Source organism: Palaemon carinicauda, chromosome 37, assembly GCF_036898095.1.
Source record: "Palaemon carinicauda isolate YSFRI2023 chromosome 37, ASM3689809v2, whole genome shotgun sequence".
NCBI lineage: Eukaryota > Metazoa > Arthropoda > Malacostraca > Decapoda > Palaemonidae > Palaemon > Palaemon carinicauda.
Window position 1 is genome coordinate 53,141,102 of NC_090761.1, and position 19,206 is coordinate 53,160,307.

The following is a 19,206-nucleotide window of genomic DNA, read 5'->3' on the forward strand; positions in this document are numbered from 1 at the left end:
ATTGGTTGCCATTTTTTATCGTGCTTTTTGGCGTGTTAAGGAAACGCATGATATAAAATCGCCTTTAATATTTGTGCCTGTTTTAGTTTAGGGTACTGTAGTACATGCATTAAGTGTTCTGTACATTAAAGGGTAGTTTGTTAACAGTACTACGTACAAGGGAAGATTTTAAAAGTCTGAATATACATGTTAAATAAATAGGTAAATATGGTGTCACTACTTCGCGGATTTTCACCTATCGCGGCCGGGTCTGGAACCTATCTACCGCGATAAACGAGGGTTCACTGTAGTGATAAATACACAATTTATGTAAGTAAATAAGGCAGAAGGTAAAATTAAGATTAAGATGACAAAGCACCTAATTCAATAAAAGTTGAAATTGAAATGTTATATGTATTTGAAATAAATTAAAGGCAATATGGGCAGAAGTATTGCCAAATGACTAGGAAGAAAGTCTTGAAGAAATTTGTTTATGTAGGATTGGATTGAATGAATTGATTTGGGCCATAAGGCTCAGTGCTAGGCCCTGAAAAGAAATTCAGCATCCATTTGCATCTGAACAAAAGCCCTGCAGTTGCAGGGAGATAAAAGATACTGTAATCATACGATAATTATAAAGGAATCAAACAAACAATCTTTGTTGAAGATTACCGAAAGCAAAATCAGAGATAACTCATTTAGGAATTCCTGTTTGAACAAATAGCCACTATCCTTTGTCATCAGACCGTCTGGGAATCCCGACAACGAAGAGTCGGACAGGGAAAATTTAGGACTCGTAAGAGGTTTCTGATTCTTACCCTCTTTGGAGGAAGAAGCAGAGGAGAAAAGAACCTTTTTTGCCTTATTTTTAAGACGGCTACTAAACTTCTCTACAAATATCACAAGGGGAAGTTATAGAACATCTCTTACCTTAACATCCAGGACATACAGAATAGGTAGGCAACCTTCATAGGTAATGCAGCTTCTCATACATATTGTAAAACTGATCACAAATAACTGAAAGAAAAAACACAAAAGCACAGCATGGACATCTGACGAACTGACATCTGACTAACTGACATCTGATCGTCATACCAACCAAGAGTAAAGTGGTTAATGAGCAGCAGGCTCCTACGCACCTACCTAGCGCTAGTAGGAACAGAGGGCAACGATTCAATACTGCCCTATCCACAAAACTATTTTAATTTTGGTAGTAGCAAAACAGCAATAGAGCATACCCATATGTATGAAGAAGGATTGTATTCGTGTATGAACAAATGAGCCTTTAAAAATCTAACCTGAATTAATATTAAGACATGAGTAATATAAGAGAATGTTATGTGATGTAAAAAGAAATAAACTGATATAACGTACCTATGATTAATCCAGCCATGGTTGAAAGGTATCCTGTGCCTGATCCCAAGTTAAGGAAAGAATGCCCAGGAGCAAGTTGTAAGCTTTCCATCACCTGAAAGTAAAATTGAATTACAAATCTGAGGCTGTATCATAAGTATGGTATTTTCATTATAAAATAAATTTTTAAACATACTTACCCGGTAGTTATATATATAGCTTACGTCAGGGATGTAAGCTATATATATAACTACCGGGTAAGTCTTATGTTTAAAAGTTAAAGTTTAATGCATAGCACATGAATTCTGACAGAGGACTGGACTGGATTGGATTTATGAATTTGGGCTGTATATCCTGAAGATGGGGACTGTGAGTCCATTCAGTACCAAAGTACAACAGGGGAAAACACAGCAGTTGTACTATAAAGTTAGTTAGAAGAGGTTGGGCAGCAAGGAGGAAGAAAGGAAAGGGGAACAGAGATAAAGCAGAAGGATATACCAAGTTCAACCTAGAGGCTGCAGGAATGCTGCAAAGACCCCTAGCATTTCTTGCTTTTTTTTATCAGCTGATCTGGTTACGACTAGCCAGCTATTTGGCTAAATTATCATAAAAATAGTTATTTGTACATGAAATGAATTCCAAATCAATTAAATACCGGTAAATAAATAAAATACAGTACAGTACTGTAATTTCTATAAACTTTTAAAGGAGCCGGCAGGCCAATGCCGTTTATTAAGCACAGGACTTTGGCATTCATACCAGTTATAAGATCACTTGTGTCATCTCCAAACTACTTAAGATTTTGGCCTCTTGACTTTCGGTTTTGTGTCACGAGAGAAATTTATCTCAAAAATAAGAACTTTTGAAATTCCATCTCCCCACTTGATAATTGAAATTAAGATCTGGGATTACTACCATATTTAGACCTGATGAAGATCTCAAATCAAATGAGTTTTTTTTTTTAAGTCATATTTTTGCTAGACATGACAAATTCTGAAGAAATTTGTATACTTCCTAACGTTACAAAGCTGTAGCTATTTATAGAGATTATCTTTTGGCAACGCTGGAAGACTAGCCGTAAGACTTTTAAGCGAGATGGAACTACCCTAGCGCTAGTTAGTGGCGGGAGGTAGGTGGGGTAGCCGGTCACCCAGATTACAAACACACATACCTGTGATGTTTCGTCACTTTTTATTGCAGGCAGAACTTCTTGGGGGACAAGTGATGGCGGCCCAATGAGAAGATGCGCATGCTCTTGTAGCTAAACTGTGGATTCTCTGTCGTAGTTAAAAAGAGGAGAGTACTCCTGACACATAGGAGTTGATCAACCACTACAGGACAAACCTAACTCAAGAACGAGAAAGTTGTCCCTAGAAAAGTACATCGGCAAATGGGTGAACTCAGGCTGAGGGAGAGTATCATTGTCAGAGGGTTGGCAAACAAGACCGAGGTTACGATAAGGGTTGGTCGTATACGCCTCTTAGGTGGAGAATCCCGCGGCTGGAGGGCTGATGTTGCTTGTACTAGTTCCAAAGGAGCGTAGGCTGATGGAGACAGACAGTAAGAGGAGAGGAATCCTTGTATCCAAGTTGCAACAGCTGTAGCGTAAGCATGAGCTGAATTCAATCCCTTAGACCAGAGGGAATGAAAAAAAGATATAACCCCAAGGGGTTATGTCACCTGATGCAGGTGTGAAGGGCCGAGGAGAAGATCCAAGGAATCGGCCCAAAAACATTGACAGAGATCCGAACTTGTGGAGAGAAAAGAAGCAAAGAATTATATTCACAAGATTCGTTCCGAATCACAGGAGAAAGGCGACAGAGGAGAGTGGTCGGAAGACTTCTGTTGCGGCAACCGCTGTATAGAACTGTATTCTAACTGCCTGGAGGCGGCATATAAGTGGGGGAGGGACTCCTTCAGGAGTGACGCTGTGCCCTAAGAGCGATATTTTGTTGCCGCCAAAGGTTCATTTGTCATACGAATTACAAGGACGTTCTGTTGTAGGCAGTCGAGCAGGATGTGTAGGTGCCAGAGGTGTTCCTCTTTCAAGGGAGAGAACACAAGAAAGTCAACCACAGAGCACATGCACAACTAACAAAGATCTTATCAATAAATATGTCAGCTAGCAAGGTAACCATATACAGTGCTAAAAAGTGACGCAAGGGAAGAGGTAGTGCGTGGAAGAGGTGACTTTGTCCGAGGCACACGGCACGTCAGCTCACTAGTAGTAGAAGTAGTAGTACTAGTAGTGGTTGTGGTGCGAAGAAAACGTAACGTGAGGGACGAACGTTCGGGAACACTGAAGAGTATTGGAGAGTCGATGAAGATGACTGCCAATCGTATATGTGGGCTCTATGATGCTCAAAGAAGAAAACGAAAGCACCAGGAACTGAAAACATTGTACTTGTGTGAAACAACAAGGTCCAAGAGGCAAGTGAGATGGCTGACAGTGTAGATGCAGGACTGGGCGAGGCGCGTCCGCTAAACAGGACGAGTCAACTGAGCGTGACGAGTCTGCTGGGCACGACAAGTCAACTGACCATGACAAGTCTTGCTGGGAGAGATGAGTCTGCTGGACAAGAAGTCTTCTAAACGAGATCTGGGGGAGACAAGTCTTCTAGATGAGATCTGGGGGAGACAAGTCTTCAAGACGAGATCTGTGCGAGACGACATCTGTGTGAGACGTGTCTTCTAGACGAGATCTAGTCATGACAAATCTTCTAGACGAGGCGAGAAATGGGCGAGACGAGACAAGTCTGCTGGGCAACGAGGTCTGTTCCCAAAGAGGAAGGGTGGGAAATGAACGAATCAGAATTCCCACCAGGGCCAGAGGAATCCCCCCAAAGGGGAAACAAAACAAGTGAAGGAAGTCTCTCCCAAGGATGGAAAAGGCGACCAACATCTACTGCCTGTCGGCAATTCTCCCAGCAAGCAGGAAGATTGCCGAACAATGGCTGGAGGAGGGACTCTCCCTTGGTAGGGAAAGTTCCAAAACCTGGATGCAAATCTCTGGGCAGCAAGCACTTTTTGCTTTCCCTCAACGACCTCTAGCTCAAAATGCAGTCAACATAGAGTGTTGCCTGAGAAACGTAGCCAAAGGTTGTTTCTGGGTTCCCCCGAAAAAATTAGAGTTCTAAACAGCAACAGCTCTGAAGAGAACTGATACCACGTACAGTGGTACCTCTACATACGAATGTCCCAACATACGAATTTTCCAACATACGAAGTAAAATTCAACAAAATTTCTGCCTCGACATCCGAAGTGTTGCTCCAACATACGGAGTAAACATTACGCCATTGAGCGTCGAGTGCTCAGTTCTCTGTTCTTGTGTGTATCGTGTGGTTGTCCTCTGTTTGGTCTGTTATTAACAGTGCTTATTTTCTTCCTTTTCTCACATTTCCTTTTTGATTTTACCTATAATCATGGTGCCTAAGAAGCTAAGTTTCAGCACAGGAAGAAGGTAATTCTTTCATTAGAATTGAAGCAAGAAATTATAGAAAAACATGAGAGCAGTGTGCATGTGAGTGATACTGTATGGCTAAACAATATGGCCGGAATAGGCCTATGATCTCGAGGATCATCAAGCTGAAGGCAGCCATTAAAGCAAATAACCATCGAAGGGGATCACCATTATTACAAGACATCGTAGCAATACCCTGGAAGAGATAGAACGCCTTTTGTTGATAGGGATAAAGGACAAAGAGATTGTTGGCAACGATCATTTGTGAGAAGGGCTAGCGTGATGAACAGAAAGAAAGAAAAAAGTGAAGCATAAGAAAACCAAGATAGCATTAACAAGCTCTCTTAAATAAGACTTCTCTCTTTTTCTGTTTCTCTCTAAACATAGCATTAACATGTTTTTTAAATAAAATCTCTCTCTCTCTCTCTCTCTCTCTCTCTCTCTCTCTCTCGTTCTTCTTCGCTGTTATAGTGTTAGATACATCTATTATTTTTTTTCCGAGAGAGAGAGAGATTAAACAAAAATGTGTTTAGAGTACATGATTTTTAACAGCGTCAACGAGTTGAAAAACAATTAAATGTAACTAAGAAAGTAATAACAGCTAATCTGAATTCCTTTATTAACTAAAACAAATATTGATACAAACACACTCGTGTGCGTATGCACAAACACACACACACAGGTGCAAGAATTGCTGCGCAGTACGAGAGACGGTCGAGGAGGAGGTAGAGATAGTGACTGCGATAACATACCGTAACTCGTCACTGAAAGTGATGAAAATTAAATATCAAAAGAAAAAAATAAAAATGTGAAATATATGAAAAAAAATAAATAAATAAATTAGCTAAGTTTGATTAAAATTTCCGTAGTGTAAGTTACGGTATGTTATCGCAGTCACCATCTCTACCTCCTCGCCGATCGTGTCTCCTCGTGCGTGCGTGTGTTTGCGCATACGCACACGAGTGTGTTTGTATCAATATTTGTTTTAGTTAATAAAGGAATTCAGATTTGCTGATATTGTTTTTTTAGTTACATTTAACTGTCTTTCAACTCGTTAACGCTGTTAAAAATCATATGTACACAACACATTTTTGTTTAATCTCTCATTTTTGTTTAATCTCTCTCTCTCTCTCTCTCAGAAAAAATTAATAGACATCTCTAACACTGACAGTGAAGAACAAGAGAGAGAGAGAGAGAGAGAGAGAGAGAGAGAGAGAGAGAGAGAGAGAGAGAGAGAGAGAGTATTTATTTAAAGAACATGTTAACACCATGTCTACCTTCTCGCCGATCGTCCGTCTCCTCCTGGCGTAGCAAATTCTACACCTGCGTTGGCCTGTCTCTAAGGTAAAGCGGCAATAAAACACATTTTTTATTTATTATTTCTTTATAATTATCTTTTTTACATGCTTCTTTCATATTATGCAGTTATGTTATTGTTATGTGTAATTATGTGTAGCCATTTATTAAGGATTTATTATGGGTTTTTAGGCTGAGGAACGAATTAAATGAATTACCATGTATTCTTATGGGAAAATTCGTTTCTACATCCAAAGTCGGTTGTGGAACGAATTTAATTCGTATGTAGAGGTACCACTGTACAGGAAAGGCCGTTGTCCGCGCTATGGTCAGGAACTGCCACAGATGCAGGAGAAGAAGGCAGACACTGGGAGGAACACCAGGAACATCCTACTTGGTACTCATTATGTCAGCTGACTTAGCTGAACGAAGAAGTACAGTGTCCTAGAGAGATGAGGAAAAAAAAAGAAAACGGGAGGACATCCTAAACCACTGACCGGAAAAGTGACCCCCGAGAAGCACCGGAACATGTGGAATACTATGCACTCCCTTCGCTGGCTGCCATTCCCGAACAAAGGAGAGCAGCATCATTATTGCTGTAGAAATGTTGGATTAAAAATTCTATTCTAAATTAACAAGTTGAAGAAAAACCACCCGAGAGAAAAACCTAACCAGCGGATGGGAAAGATGCTTCATAAGAGGTACAGGAACATGCAAAAGACTATGCACTACCTGTGCCAGCTGCGATCGCAGAACAAAGGACTGTGGTGTTATAGTCCTGTAAACATCACAAATTTTTAGTAATTTGTATTTTTCCTAACATACTTACCGAGAACTACTTTCTTAGGAGTTACCTGGAACCTCCTCTCAACCGACCAGTTTTGTGTAGTTTACCCTACATCCATTTTCTGTGATGGTAGGCCTAGGCAGAAGGATACGTGCCCTGAGGGCAATCTCGAGGCAGGCCTCATGTTAGCTTGGGTCTCGACCTTCAGTAAGTTTTCTGGTCACGTCGTGATGTCATCTCGACGCTCTCCGTATCTCAGTGCGACCCTTTGTGTAAAAAATTTTATTTAGATATTAATTAGCTGAAGAAAAACCACTTGGGAAGATAGCCTAACCTGCGCACAGGAAAGGAGTTCCATGAGAGGCACAAGAACCTGCTTCAGACTATGCACCCCCTCTGCTAGTTAACGTAAAATGAGGGAGTGCGGCATCGTCAGCGAAGAGGAGCAAGACCGAAGTCAAGCTCTAGGTAGGCCGTTAGTGGCCTTCTCTGTGAAGAACTTGCAGAAAGCAAGTGATATTAATCTTCGAATGGAGGAGTATCCACACGAGGATGACTTCCCTGCAGAGGAGGCCAGGTTGCTGCACTCGTAAAAGTGGGGAGACCACCAGCCTAGGGGTTGTCTAGCATCAAAAGGAAGAGACCGTAAGAGAGGGTTTCTGCGCCCTTGAGAGGTGACTTTGTCCGAGGCACACGGCACGTCAGCTCACTAGTAGTAGAAGTAGTAGTACTAGTAGTGGTTGTGGTGCGAAGAAAACGTAACGTGAGGGACGAACGTTCGGGAACACTGAAGAGTATTGGAGAGTCGATGAAGATGACTGCCAATCGTATATGTGGGCTCTATGATGCTCAAAGAAGAAAACGAAAGCACCAGGAACTGAAAACATTGTACTTGTGTGAAACAACAAGGTCCAAGAGGCAAGTGAGATGGCTGACAGTGTAGATGCAGGACTGGGCGAGGCGCGTCCGCTAAACAGGACGAGTCAACTGAGCGTGACGAGTCTGCTGGGCACGACAAGTCAACTGACCATGACAAGTCTTGCTGAGCAAGAAGAGTCGACTGGGTGTGACGAGTCTTGCTGGGAGAGATGAGTCTGCTGGACAAGAAGTCTTCTAAACGAGATCTGGGGGAGACAAGTCTTCAAGACGAGATCTGTGCGAGACGACATCTGTGTGAGACGTGTCTTCTAGACGAGATCTAGTCATGACAAATCTTCTAGACGAGGCGAGAAATGGGCGAGACGAGACAAGTCTGCTGGGCAACGAGGTCTGTTCCCAGAGAGGAAGGGTGGGAAATGAACGAATCAGAATTCCCACCAGGGCCAGAGGAATCCCCCCAAAGGGGAAACAAAACAAGTGAAGGAAGTCTCTCCCAAGGATGGAAAAGGCGACCAACATCTACTGCCTGTCGGCAATTCTCCCAGCAAGCAGGAAGATTGCCGAACAATGGCTGGAGGAGGGACTCTCCCTTGGTAGGGAAAGTTCCAAAACGTGGATGCAAACCTCTGGGCAGCAAGTACTTTTTGCTTTCCCTCAACGAGCTCTAGCTCAAAATGCAGTCAACATAGAGTGTTGCCTGAGAAACGTAGCCAAAGGTTGTTTCTGGGTTCCCCCGAAGAAATTCGAGTTCTAAACAGCAACAGCTCTGAAGAGAACTGATACCACGTACAGTGGTACCTCTACATACGAATGTCCCAACATACGAATTTTCCAACATACGAAGTAAAATTCGACCAAATTTCTGCCTCGACATCCGAAGTGTTGCTCCAACATACGGAGTAAACATTACGCCATTGAGCGTCGAGTGCTCAGTTCTCTGTTCTTGTGTGTATCGTGTGGTTGTCCTCTGTTTGGTCTGTTATTAACAGTGCTTATTTTCTTCCTTTTCTCACATTTCCTTTTTGATTATACCTATAATCATGGTGCCTAAGAAGCTAAGTTTCAGCACAGGAAGAAGGCAATTCTTTCATTAGAATTGAAGCAAGAAATTATAGAAAAACATGAGAGCAGTGTGCCTGCGAGTGATACTGTATGGCTAAACAATATGGCCGGAATGGGCCTATGATCTCGAGGATCATCAAGCTGAAGGCAGCCATTAAAGCAAATAACCATCGAAGGGGATCACCATTATTACAAGACATCGTAGCAATACCCTGGAAGAGATAGAACGCCTTTTGTTGATAGGGATAAAGGACAAAGAGATTGTTGGCAACGATCATTTGTGAGAAGGGCCAGCGTGATGAACAGAAAGAAAGAAAAAAGTGAAGCAAAGAAAACCAAGATAGCATTAACAAGCTCTCTTAAATAAGACTTCTCTCTTTTTCTGTTTCTCTCTAAACATAGCATTAACATGTTCTTTAAATAAAATCTCTCTCTCTCTCTCTCTCTCTCTCTCTCTCTCTCTCTCTCTCTCTCTCGTTCTTCTTCGCTGTTATAGTGTTAGATACATCTATTATTTTTTTTTCTGAGAGAGAGAGAGATTAAACAAAAATGTGTTTAGAGTACATGATTTTCAACAGCGTCAACGAGCTGAAAAACAATTAAATGTAACTAAGAAAGTAATAACAGCTAATCTGAATTCCTTTATTAACTAAAACAAATATTGATACAAACACACTCGTGTGCGTATGCACAAACACAGACAGGTGCAAGAATTGCTGCGCAGTACGAGAGACCGGTCGGGGAGGAGGTAGAGATGGTGACTGCGATAACATACCGTAACTCGTCACTGAAAGTGATGAAAATAAAAAATAAAAAGAAAAAAAATTAAAAATAATGAAATATAAAAAAAAAAAATATATAAATTAGCTGAGTTTGATTAAAATTTCCGTAGTGTAAGTTACTGTATGTTATCGCAGTCACCATCTCTACCTCCTCGCCAATCGTGTCTCCTCCTGCATGTGTGTGTGTTTGCGCATACGCACACGAGTGTGTTTGTATCAATATTTGTTTTAGTTAATAAAGGAATTCAGCTTCGCTGATATTGTTTTTTTAGTTACATTTAACTGTCTTTCAACTCGTTAACGCTGTTAAAAATCATATGTACACAACACATTTTTGTTTAATCTCTCATTTTTGTTTAATCTCTCTCTCTCTCTCTCTCTCTCTCCTCTCTCTCCTCTCCTCTCTCTCTCTCTCTCCTCCTCTCTCTCTCTCTCTCTCTCTCTCTCTCTCAGAAAAAATTAATAGACATCTCTAACACTAACAGTGAAGAACAAAAGAGAGAGAGAGAGAGAGAGAGAGAGAGAGAGAGAGAGAGAGAGAGAGAGAGAGAGAGAGAGAGAGAGAGAGAGAGAGAGAGAGAGAGAGAGAGAGAATTTATTTAAAGAACATGTTAACACCATGTCTACCTTCTCGCCGATCGTCCGTCTCCTCCTGGCGTAGCAAATTCTACACCTGCGTTGGCCTGTCTCTAAGGTAAAGTGGCAATAAAACACATTTTTTATTTATTATTTCTTTATAATTATCTTTTTTTACATGCTTCTTTCATATTATGCAGTTATGTTATTGTTATGTGTAATTATGTGTAGCCATTTATTAAGGATTTATTATGGGTTTTTTAGGCTGAGGAACGAATTAAATGAATTACCATGTATTCTTATGGGAAAATTTGTTTCTACATCCGAAGTCGGTTGTGGAAACGAATTAAATTCGTATGTAGAGGTACCACTGTACAGGGAAAGGCCGTTGTCCGCGCTATGGTCAGGAACTGCCACAGACGCAGGAGAAGAAGGCAGACACTGGGAGGAACAGCAGGAACATCCTACTTGGTACTCATTATGTCAGCTGACTTAGCTGAACGAAGAAGTACAGTGTCCTAGAGAGATGAGGAAAAAAAAAGAAAACGGGAGGACATCCTAAACCACTGGCCGGAAAAGTGACCCCCGAGAAGCACCGGAACATGTGGAATACTATGCACTCCCTTTGCTGGCTGCCATTCCCGAACAAAGGAGAGCAGCATCATTATTGCTGTAGAAATGTTGGATTAAAAATTCTATTCAAAATTAATAAGTTGAAGAAAAACCACCCGGGAGAACAACCTAACCAGCGGATGGGAAAGGTGCTTCATAAGAGGTACAGGAACATGCAAAAGACTATGCACTACCTGTGCCAGCTGCGATCGCAGAACAAAGGACAGTGGTGTTATAGTCCTGTAAACATCACAAATTTTTAGTAATTTGTATTTTTCCTAACATACTTACCGAGAACTACTTTCTTAGGAGTTACCTGGAACCTCCTCTCAACCGACCAGAGTTTTGTGTAGTTTACCCTACTTCCATTTTCTGTGATGGTAGGCCTAGGCAGAAGGATACGTGCCCTGAGGGCAATCTCGAGGCAGGCCTCATGTTAGCTTGGGTCTCGACCTTCAGTAAGTTTTCTGGTCACGTCGTGATATCATCTCGACGCTCTCCGTATCTCAGTGCGACCCTTTGTGTAAAAATTTTTATTTAGATATTAATTAGCTGAAGAAAAACCACTTGGGAAGATAGCCTAACCCGCGCACAGGAAAGGAGTTCCATGAGAGGCACAAGAACCTGCTTCAGACTATGCACCCCCTCTGCTAGTTAACGTAAAATGAGGGAGTGCGGCATCGTCAGCGAAGAGGAGCAAGACCGAAGTCTAGCTCTAGGTAGGCCGTTAGTGGCCTTCTCTCTGAAGAACTTGCAGAAAGCAAGTGATATTAATCTTCGAATGGAGGAGTATCCACACGAGTATGACTTCCCTGCAGAGGAGGCCAGGTTGCTGCACTTGTAGAAGTGGGGAGACCACCACCCAAGGGGTTGTCTAGCATCAAAAGGAAGAGACCGTAAGAGAGGGTTTCTGCGCCCTTGAGAATGCTACATTACGTTTACACCAAACCAGCAACATTCATATTGTAAAGATAAAAGAATGTATATATACATATGAAAACATTACATGAATGTCTAAATACTTATAAAAACATGAGCACTGTAAAACATTTAAAAGTCAAAAGTCAGTAAAAAAAAATTTGGCAGAGAGACAAACGTCTACTCTCACATGTGTTTGTGTGAGCGGGGTAGTTGGCTACTCCTACTAACGCCCCCCACCACTAACTAGCGGTAGGGTGGTTACACCTCGATAAAAGTCTTATGGCTAGTCTTCCAGCTTTGCTGAAAGTATAATCCCTATAAATAGCAAAAGAGTTTGTATTTTAGTTTCGCAACAAAGGGGCCATTGTGCTGTGTAGACATACATAATTTACCAAGATAATTTTCCAGATATAAATATTTTAAGTAATATGCAATGGACGATGAAATATCATTGGAAGGTGAAAGGATTAATGAGGTAGAATCATTTAAATACATAGGAACTACATGTATGATCTCTTACCTTGGCATATATACAAGGTGCTGATAAATGCAAGTTTCCTTTCTTCCAAGCATTGTCTCGGTAGGCCTGTTCTCTATGTTCAACTGTAAAATAGTCCCCTCTGTCAACAGCACGGAAGATGCGTTCTACTAAAGGAGTTTTTATGTAATTTGCAGCCTTCAGGTTATCCACCAAATCATCATTGTCAACTCCAGCACTGACTGCTCCTCCCATCTTTAGTTATTTAATTTAAAATTTGGAAAAATGCAGCAGAACTATTGAATATATCACTTCAGTAGTAGTAGTCTTCCTATGCAATCATATATCTAACATGCAATATAATTGTTGGCACACTTGCGTACTGAACTTGAGCTACTATCTAATTTTGAGCAAATAATTTGGCAATAAAGTCAATTCTACCAAATGCTCATGGAGCAATCAAGTGCTCTTTCTTCCGCCAAAAGTTGACTTTAATTTTGAATATATCTCTTCATCAGGTTTACAACCCATCCTGAAAAAGAACAAAATAACAAAATATTAAAAAAGTTGAGCTACAGTATAATGTACATAATGCTATAAATGGTAAGTTATATTCAATATTGCATTTCATACTAGCCTTAGGTTAAAAACAAAATACAGTATAGTACACCATAAACGAAATTCATTTTGAAATTTTCTAATTTTACAGTACATAAGTATCAAAGTTTGCAATAATATCTGGGAACTATGTTCTTTAATGCAGTGTGATCAGGGTTTGGAAAACAACAAACTTTTAAAAATAACAAATTCGTAAATAATTTGTATTTTTCCTAACTATACAAACCTTGGCTATTTAATAGGAGTATTACTTTCGGCGTAGCTGAAATGACGAGCCATTGATTTTTAACGAGGGTTAACTACCCATACCGCTAGTTAGCTGGGTAGGGTAGGGTAGCTTGCTATCACCCCCCCTCACACACCTGTGATTGAGCTCACTTTGCTTGGAGGTAGGACTTAAAGGGGGATAGGGCTGGCGGGTAAGTTTGGTTAAATAGTTAAGGTTTGTATAGTTAGGAAAAATGCAAATTATCTACGAATTTGTCGTTTGTTCCGTAACTAGAATACAAACCACGCTATTTAACAGGGGTGACTCACCCATTAGGAAGGGTGGACGTCCCAGCCAATCTGGCTTTTGGCAAGGTTCGCAGCCTACTCAAGCTGTTTGTTGAGGTATGTAGAAGTGTGACTGTCCTGGTAAAGTTATTCAGAGTTCTTTAGAAGCAAAAACTGTGTAACTAGGACTTTCCCAATACCCCCTCGTCAGGGTATGGGGACGCAACAGTATTAGTTTTCATACTAGGACACAAGGGAGCATGGTTTACCTGCAGTGGTTTGAGGTCAGCTATGCAGAGAACCCCAGATGCTGCTTTCCCCAAGAGAGGGAGAATGAAGAAAAGAATAAGGGCCAGTCAAACCTTTTCATTCACACAGACTAAAACCGGGTAACAATGCCCTCAACCTTCTGCTACTTGTCCAATAAGGAGCTTGAGGTTTTAAACCAGCTGTTGTGCAGCCACCACAGGACCGATAGAGAACGTATAGGGTCTCCTGTGGGTCACGTCTTGCAGGAAGTGGGATGTGAATGTGATCTGACAATTCCACACCCCAGCTGGAAGAACCTACGTCACGGAGAAGTTTCTCTTGAATGCCAGGGACGTAGCTACGCCCCTGACATCATGATCTCTGGGGCGACGTGACGGAGGAGGGTCTGGATTCAGTGCATGGTCTATGACCTTGTGAATCCAGGCTGAGATGGTGTTCTTGGTGACCCTCCTCTTGGTCCTTCCTGTGATGACAAATAGTGCAGGCACACGAGGACGGGCTGTGGCTGTTCTTTTAAGCATCAAACTCCTCACTGGGCATAGTAAGAGATGGTCTGGGTCATCTGTAATAGTATGGAGACTAGAAATACGGAAGGAGTCAAATCGTGGATCCGCTACTTCCGGGTTCTGAGTCTTGGCAATAAACTCAGGGACGAAGCTGAACGTTACCTTTCCCCATCCCCTTGAATGAGCGAGGTCGTATGAAAGACCATGACGTTCACTGACTCGCTTGACCGAAGCCAAAGCAAGCAGGAACACCGTCTTCCAAGTCAGGTGATCTCGGTTGCCTGGCGTAATGGTTCATAGGGAGGTCTCTTAAGAGACCTGAGAACTCGAACCACGTTCCATGAGGGAGGTCTCACTTCTGACTGGGGGAAGGTAAGTTCATAACTCCATATGAGTAAGGAAAGTTCTAGGGATGAAGAAATATCCATTCCTTTCAGTCTGAAGGCGAGGCTTAAGGCTGAGAGATAGCGTTTTACTGCCGTGACTGACAGGCACATTTCTTCACGCAAATACACGAGGAACTCCGCTATTGCTGGAATAGTGGCATCGAGTGAAGAGATACCTCTTCCACGACACCAACCACAGAAGACTTTCCATTTTGCCTGGTAGATTGCTGCTGATGACTTACGCAGGTATCCAGCCATCCTAGTTGCAACTTGTTGCGGAAATCCTCTCTGAGAGAGGAGATGCTGGATAGTCTCCAGGCGTGAAGCCGTCTTCATGGAATAGGTTGGCATGAGGTTGTTTGAGTAGATTGTGTCGTGGAGGGAGTTCTCTTGGGGGCTCCGTTAGGAGTTGCAGAAGGTCCAAAAACCACTGCGTGATGCCATAGCGGAGCTATGAGGGTCATTGAAAGATTGGCCGATGTTCTGGTCTTGCTGAGTACCCTCCTCATCAGACAGAACGGGGGAAAGGCGTAAACGTCGATGTTGTCCCACCGTTGTTGGAAAGCATCTTACCAGAGAGCCTTGGGGTCTGGGACTGGGGAACAATACAGTGAGAGCCTTTAGTTCAGGGCCGTTGCGAAGAACAGGTCCACAGTCGGAGAACCCCATAAAGCCAGGACTTTGTTGGCTACTAGATGATCCAAAGACCACTCGGTACTCACTATCTGAGATGTTCTGCTCAGGTTGTCGGCGAGCACATTCATTTTACCAGGATTGAAGCTTGCCGATAGTGGTTTCAAGTGGATTTCGGTCCATCTCAGTATCTCTACTGCTAGATGGGATAGCTGCTGCGAAAAAGTACCTCCTTGCTTGTTGATGTAAGCCACTATTGTGGTGTTGTCGCTCATCACCACCACTGAGTGGCCTGCCAGGAATTGTTGAAGGGCCAGAAAGACGGCCTTCATCTCTAGGAGATTTATGTGGAGGTACTTTTCTGACTCTGACCAGAGGCCTGAGGTCGTGTGGTGCAGCACGTGAGCCCCCCACCCTTTCTTTGAAGTGTCTGAGAACAGCATCAAACCTGGGGGGAGGTCGAGAAGGTCCACTTCCTTTCGTAGGTTCTCGTCTGTCACCCACCAATGGAGGTCTGTCAGTTCTGCTGATCCCATGGGGATCCAGATGTCCAGTGAATTGCAAATTTGATTCCACCGGGACTTGAGTTACCACTGGAGGGATCTCATCCTGAGGCGACCATTGGGAACTAGACGGGCCAGCGATGAAAGATGACTGAGGAGACGTAACTAGTTTGGGCTGTAAGTTCTTCTCGTGCGAGAAAGGGTCTTGCGACCTTTCCCACTGATGGGAAGGCTTTGTGGAGATTTGTGTCTATGATCATGCCTAAGTATACCAGTCTCTGTGTAGGAAGCAGAGAAGACTTCTCGAGATTTACCATGATCCCCAGATCCTGGCAAAGCCTCAGAAGTTTGTCTCGGTGTTGAAGAAGGGCTGACACCGAGTCTGCTAGGATTAGCCAGTCGTCCAGATAACGGAGGAGACGGATGCCAATCCTGTGTGCCCAAGATGACACTAGGGCAAACACTCTGGTGAAAACTTGGGGTGCTGTGGAAAGACCGAAGCACAGCACCTTGAACTGGTACTTTCTATTGTCTACACTGAATCTTAAGTACTTCCTTGAAGACGCATGGACTGGGATCTGGAAGCACGCGTTTTAGGTCCAGTGTACACATGTAGTCCTGAGGTCTTACTGCTAGTCTGACCGTGTCTGCAGTCTCCATGCTAAATGAAGTTTATTTGACAAACTTGTTCAGGGCTGAGAGGTCGATGACTGGTCTCCAGCCTCCAGACACCTTTCTTACAAGAAAGAGTCGACTGAAGAAGCCTGGGGACTCGTCGAGGACCTCTCGGAGAGCGCCCTTCTTCAACACAGTCTGGACTTCTGCCAGAAGGGCCAGCCCCCTTGCCGATCCTATGGCAAGGAGTCTATTGACACTGGATTCCTGGTCAGGGGAGGTCGAGATGTTATGAACGGGAACATGACACGATATCCTAGACAAATCATGGAGATTGTCCAGGAATCAGCCTCGAGTTGCTTCCACCTGTCTGAGCAACTTTGTAGGCATCCCCCCCACTGGTGGAAACGCAGGGGGAGTGCCTGTCCTAGCGTTTGTGGCCTCGGCTGCTCCCTCTAGGATTCTTTCCTCCCCTAGATGACTTTTTGCCTTTCTTGTCCTTGACAGGAAAGGGCTTATTAGACACCGCTGTCTTTGCTGTTGTTTTCGTCGTTACGGTCTTGGTTGGATGGGACTGCTGATGTGCTGGAGGTTTATAGGGCTTAGTTGTTAAAGCCCTATGGAGGAGGGTCTCAATGAGACTTCCTCCACCTCTCAGCAGCAAGTTCCACATCCTTAGGCTCAAACAGATGGGGCCCCTCTAGGGAGGAATGTCTGAGCCTATTTATCTCGACGCTTGGGACCTGTTGGTGGAACCTCTCAGACGCTTGGGACCTGTTGGTGGAACCTCTCAGATGCTGCATCTTGACGTTTCAAGATAGTGTTTGCCCACAAGTTCGAGACTTGGTGGGCAAGAAACTTGATCGTGCGAGTGCCTGAGAGTAAAAAGGTCTCCATTGCCTTCCTGGTATGCTCCTTGGAAAAATCCTTGGATTGTATCAGGATACCTAAGGTCCCTAACCAGATGTCCAGCCATGAAGTACCTTGCATCGCATACTTAGTGACCTTTTCCTGGTCAAGGACCTTGGTTTCCGAGAAGGAGACCTGCCTGTTGGAGTCTCTCTCAAGAGGGACTCCCTTGGTTAGCTCTTCCACAGAGTGGTGAAGAGGAAGAGCTGAACTGGGTTTCTCCAGGATCTCGAAGTACCTCCTTTGCTGTACGCGAGGAGGAGGGAGGAGCTTGTTTGTAGAGCCAGCACGGTTGGAGGAGGCAAACTCGGAGAGCTGTTGAGAGATCTTGTCCCTGGTACTCTTCAACCCTTGAGACCAGGGCAGGGCTGCACTGGTCTTTGAGGGTTTCTGAGCGCCGAAGACGCGGTCTAAGACCGTGTCTTTGCCCACTCAAGAGGATATCTCTAGGTCGGAAAACCCATTGTGAACCCTCATTAGAGTCAGAACGTAATTCTTGTTGGTCTCCTCCTAACGTAGAACTCGCAGCGAAGTCTCCTCCTATCCCCAAGAGCTCTTCTTGGGGCGAGTCGCTGACATTCCTTCAGTGGCTGGCTGTCTCCGTTCTAGCCCTAGTGGAGGACTTTGGCAGAGTTTTGGAGTCTTTGGATTCCTTCCGAGGAAGGAGGTAAGACTTCAACATCGAAGGCCCGAGTGTCATGTCCCTCCTGGTCTCAGATTGAGGGTAACTCTCCGCATGAAAGGGAGGTTTCCTCCATTGGTGCGATGGAAGAGTGTCTCTACTCGCGCAGTTCCCGTGGTGACAGATGGTCTTCATCCGACAGTGAGGGAGAGTACCCGAGGAGAAACTGGAGGGACTTGCCTTGATGGTCTGCACGGAGTAAGCTTCACCCTCGGGGAAGTGACTGCGTCGGAAACTCCTCTTTTCCTTTTCAAAGGGGTAGAGGAAGCCATGGTTCCGTGTCTTGAATCCAGATGTATGGGTTGCTCTGATGAGAGGTCAGACAGCACGGGCTTGGATGCCTGTGTTACAGCTCTGACTAAGGCACTGAACCAAGGCTGCTGACTGACTGATGCACTGTCAGACAGATCCCCTGAAGGGAAAGGGACCGAAGGTTCCCTTCGAAGAGTCACCATAACAGGTGGGTCTGCCTTAGAAGGCAGTGTAGGGATCCTGAACCCCTCTGCTTGTGCCTGTTTCCCTCCTCCCGCAGGGCGCGCTGGAATGTGTTTGCAGGGAGGGGAATGAGGCATGACCTTGCAGGATGCAGATCCTGTGCCTGTGCCTGTTGGTGCGCGTGCGCGCAGGGGAGAATATTGGTGTGTGCGCGCCGGTGAGAGCTGGCGCACGGGCACGTGGTGGCGCGTGCGATGTCTCTATGCATGCGCGCTGGAGATATTTGGCGAGCAGGAGAGTGCAATGTGCTTACTGTCTCACCTAGAGTGTATTGGTGCGCCAGAGAATATTGGCGAGTGGGAGATACGTGGTGCATAGGCTGGCGCGTAGGAGAGTAAGGGTGCGCAGAAGAGCGCTGGCGCGTAGGAGATCGTGGGGGTGTCGGCGCAGGAGAGCGCAAGCGCGACCCTGGACGAGTGAGCACAGGTGAACGTGGGCATGTGGCGCGCAGGAAAGTGCTGATGTGCTGGCGCATGAGTTTGCTGCCTTCTATGAGGGCGAGCAGGTGAAGGGGCGCGTCAAAGCGCTGTAGAGTGGCGAGCTGCGGGGCGATGGCGCGCAGATGCGCACTTTGGTGGAGCTACAATAGGCTCTACCGGTGACAGGAATGGTGATGGCAGGTAGGCAGGTATGGAGGGTGGATGGTCGGCGTGCCCTTTGTAAGAGCGACCATCCACAGAAGGGGATCGCGAACGATCGGCAGAGAGGCCCAGGACCGAAGTCCCAAGACTAGTTGCAGGAGCAGTGACAATTGATGAATGAAGGTAAGAATGCAGCTGAGGCTCCTCTGCAAGGGACGGCTGTGACGACGATGAACCAAAGAGGCACCTCTAAACCGGTGGTAAAGGGAGACCTCTAAGGCGAAGAAGAAGTGTGCCTTCCAACGAATGCGCCCTCCAGGGGCCGTT

The 19,206-nt window shown here is 44.3% G+C and overlaps 1 protein-coding gene across 1 annotated transcript in view; it reads right to left on the reverse strand.

Moving 5' to 3' along the window:
• The window catches only part of LOC137629675 (protein-L-isoaspartate O-methyltransferase domain-containing protein 1-like), a 74,515-nt gene that overhangs the window by 45,473 nt on the left and 9,836 nt on the right, over nt 1-19,206 (reverse strand). The window contains exons 2-3 of the mRNA XM_068361230.1: nt 12,229-12,718; nt 1,354-1,447 (exon numbers count right to left, since the gene is read on the reverse strand). Coding sequence (XP_068217331.1) covers nt 1,354-1,447; nt 12,229-12,441 — 307 coding nt within the window. The 5' untranslated portion in view covers nt 12,442-12,718. The remainder of the gene's footprint in view (nt 1-1,353; nt 1,448-12,228; nt 12,719-19,206) is intronic.